This window comes from Priapulus caudatus, unplaced genomic scaffold, assembly GCF_000485595.1.
Source record: "Priapulus caudatus unplaced genomic scaffold, Priapulus_caudatus-5.0.1 Scaffold1177, whole genome shotgun sequence".
NCBI lineage: Eukaryota > Metazoa > Priapulida > Priapulimorpha > Priapulimorphida > Priapulidae > Priapulus > Priapulus caudatus.
Genome location: NW_014578238.1, coordinates 27,025 through 30,035, shown reverse-complemented (window position 1 = coordinate 30,035; position 3,011 = coordinate 27,025). Strand labels below are relative to the sequence as shown.

General features: G+C 53.1%; 1 protein-coding gene across 1 annotated transcript in view; it reads right to left on the bottom strand.

The window, feature by feature from the left end:
• The window catches only part of LOC106815694 (neurexin-1b-like), a 21,190-nt gene that overhangs the window by 17,599 nt on the left and 580 nt on the right, over nucleotides 1-3,011 (bottom strand). Inside the window, exons 2-3 of the mRNA XM_014820197.1 lie at nucleotides 922-1,048; nucleotides 83-389 (exon numbers count right to left, since the gene is read on the bottom strand). Of these exons, the coding sequence (XP_014675683.1) occupies nucleotides 83-389; nucleotides 922-1,048 (434 nt within the window). The remainder of the gene's footprint in view (nucleotides 1-82; nucleotides 390-921; nucleotides 1,049-3,011) is intronic.

The window sequence follows — 3,011 nt, the reverse complement described above, 5'->3', positions numbered from 1 at the left end:
ACACGCACGCACACACACACACACACACACACACACACACACACACACTCTCTCTCTCTCCCCCTCCCACGCACGCACGTACCGTTGAAGCACGTCGGACCCCAATACCCCGTCGCCGCGCAGTCGCACATGTAGCGGTTCCATCCCTCTCGGCAGACGCCATCGTAGCATGGCTCGTCCTCGCACTGTGCCGGCAGCTTACGGCAGTACGGCCGGATCTCCTCCGGGTTCTGCGCCGCTGCGGCTGCCGCCAGGTCGAGCGCGTCGCCATTGACGACCAGGTCGCGCATGCAGCCGACGAACCCGTATTGTAGCATCGCCGACCAGACCTCCCGGGGTAGGACCCCGCCGCTGTTACCCTGTGCGATCCCGCCGACGAAGAGCGGGCCCTGCAAGACGACGCACACGCGCGCGGGTGTCAGGGTATGAGAGGGTTGCTACTTGCTACTGTTAGAGGGATAGGGTTAAGAGAATGCGGGAAAGGAAAGGATGGCGGGAAAAGAAGACGAGGGAAAGAGAGGATGCGGGGAAGGAGAGGATGCGGGGAAGGAGAGGATGCGGGGAAGGAGAGGATGCGGGGAAGGAGAGGATGCGGGGAAGGAGAGGATGCGAGGAATGAGAGGATGCGGGAAAGGAAAGGATGCGGGGAAGGAGAGGATGCGCGGAAGAAAAGGATGCGGGGAAGGAAAGGATGCGGGAAAGGAAAGGATGCGGGGAAGGAAATGATGCTGGGAGAAGAGGATGCGGAGAAGAGAGGATACTTGCGATCTAGACTAGCCAGCTAACTCGTTGAAATAAATACTAAAACTATTTTCTCGATTATGAACAAAAAAACATCGTTCTGATACGAGACCAGCTTCGCAGCTTCCGTGTAGCATCGGTGTGCGCATGCGTGGCCGCCATGTTGTATCACGTGCTTACCATGAGGTCGAGCTGCGCAGCTTTCCCCGGACAAGCGAAATCCGTCGCCGTGCCGTCGACAGAGAGGCGACCACGCTGTCCCTCCCTGTGTAGAGAGACGGTGTGCCATTCTCCGTCGTCCACCCGCCTGCGAGGAAGGAGGAACAGGGAAGGTGAAGGGAAGTGTGGATTTGTGGAGGACAGGTGGGATTGTCACACACGACATTGCCCGGATCCAAAAATACTCGAACACCTGCATTCCTCTCTCGCCACACACCGCTTTCTTTACGTTTCCCGAAAAACAAGTGTACATTGAATCGAATCGATAATCGAATACAATCGAAACTTCTAACCAATCCCTAAAACATACGTAGTGACGTAAGTAAATGACGTCATCACATTTGTGTCAGGGATCGTCAAAAATGGTAAATGTTGCATCGGGAGTGAATCCGAAGTGGGGGGGGGAGCATTTCGAGATCTCAATGCGCTGATTGAAAATTTGAAAATTGATAATTGAACATTAAAATGCGCAATTTGAAAAAAAAACGCTGTCGGGTTTTTTTCGATGGATTTCCGCGTCTGTGTAGCAGGACGGGATAGAAATGGCGATTTCGTTCGTTTCCCACACAGATTTGAATATTCTGCATGTGTTTAAACGCGAACACCCGAGTACGTGTAGCTTTAACATTAAAGAAATTTACATTATATATATTATATAGTAATATGAATATAAGTTATAATATATAACTTAACGAAATGCTGCTACCATCATCGGACATTAATGTTGCAAAATTTCCCATTTCCAGCGCGATATGCCGCTTGAATTGAATGCCATTTTGTCAGCCTTTAGAAAATCTTGCGTCTATAAATGCCTTCGTGCGTTTTCCGCGCGTACTGGGACTTTGCCAGCAGACGATGAAGCTGGAGACTATAATGTTACCCGCGCAATCCTCGTTGCCATGGTTAACGCGAAATCGCTACCGATTTTCACCGTAAAGCTATTAATTGCTTCTCGATTTTGTTGTCGCCGTCGTGCGCTCGCGTCCGTAGGTCGAGCGGCAATTAAGCAAAGCGTCGCCATTTGTTACGGCTCAAGCAGTAAAATACGCGCAGCACATTAAATCCTGCCTGTTTTTACCACGATCTTTACGTCTATCCTAGAGCGCTGTGAGTCGGCAGATAAGACAAGCGATATAATTCAGCTGCGTTCTATAGGCACTAGCGTGACTCTTTACTGGCGATTCCCCCCACCCCCCTCCTCCATCCCGACGCTCGTAAATTCGCCTTGGAAATGTCAGTGCGCTAACCGCTTCTATCTGTTAGTGTGTCTCGTACTGCGCCATCAATTTAGCGAGAGAAACCACCGGTTAGAGTGTTCTTAGAGAGATTTCTCCGTGCTCCGGGATCATGATGGCTGCGACGCTGTGTGAGATCACGATGCGGGGGCCGTCCTTCATAGAGATGCCACCAGTTGTCTATATCTCTATTATCTATGTCTATATGTTTACAGCGGTATAGTACATCCCCTCCCCCTCCACCGCCCCTCTGCCGTCTCCCCCACTGCCTCCCCCTCCACCGTCTCCACCACCGCCTCCTCCTCCGCCACCACCTCCTCCTCCTACACTCACTCACCTGTTGGTCGCCTTGACCTTGGTCACTCCCGATCCGAGATTCATCACCATGTACACGAGTCCCTCCATCAGCTCAAACGTAAAGAAATCCGGCGTCCCCCCTCCCCCTCCTCCCCCTCCTTCCGTCGCTCCACTATCGTACATCAACAACCCGTTCTGTTCGTTCGTGCGGAACTTGAAGGAGATGCTACCGGAGCGTGCCGCCTGCCACGTCGGCAGGCTCAGGTACGACCAGTCGGTAGTGAAGGTGATCGGCTGCGCGTCCTCGTACGCGTCGCATTCGAACGTCAGGTCTCCGTGCACGCTGAGGAAGGCATGCCCGCGCTCGGCCAGCTCCGTCAGGTCCAGCTGTAGGCTGTCCGCCTCGAAGGTCACCTAGAGGTCAAACGACGGTGGTATGAGGGAGGGGTGTACAGAGATGGTAGAGGGATGAAAGAAGAGGAGGGATGAGGGAGGGGTACAAGGAGGGGAGGGGTGAGA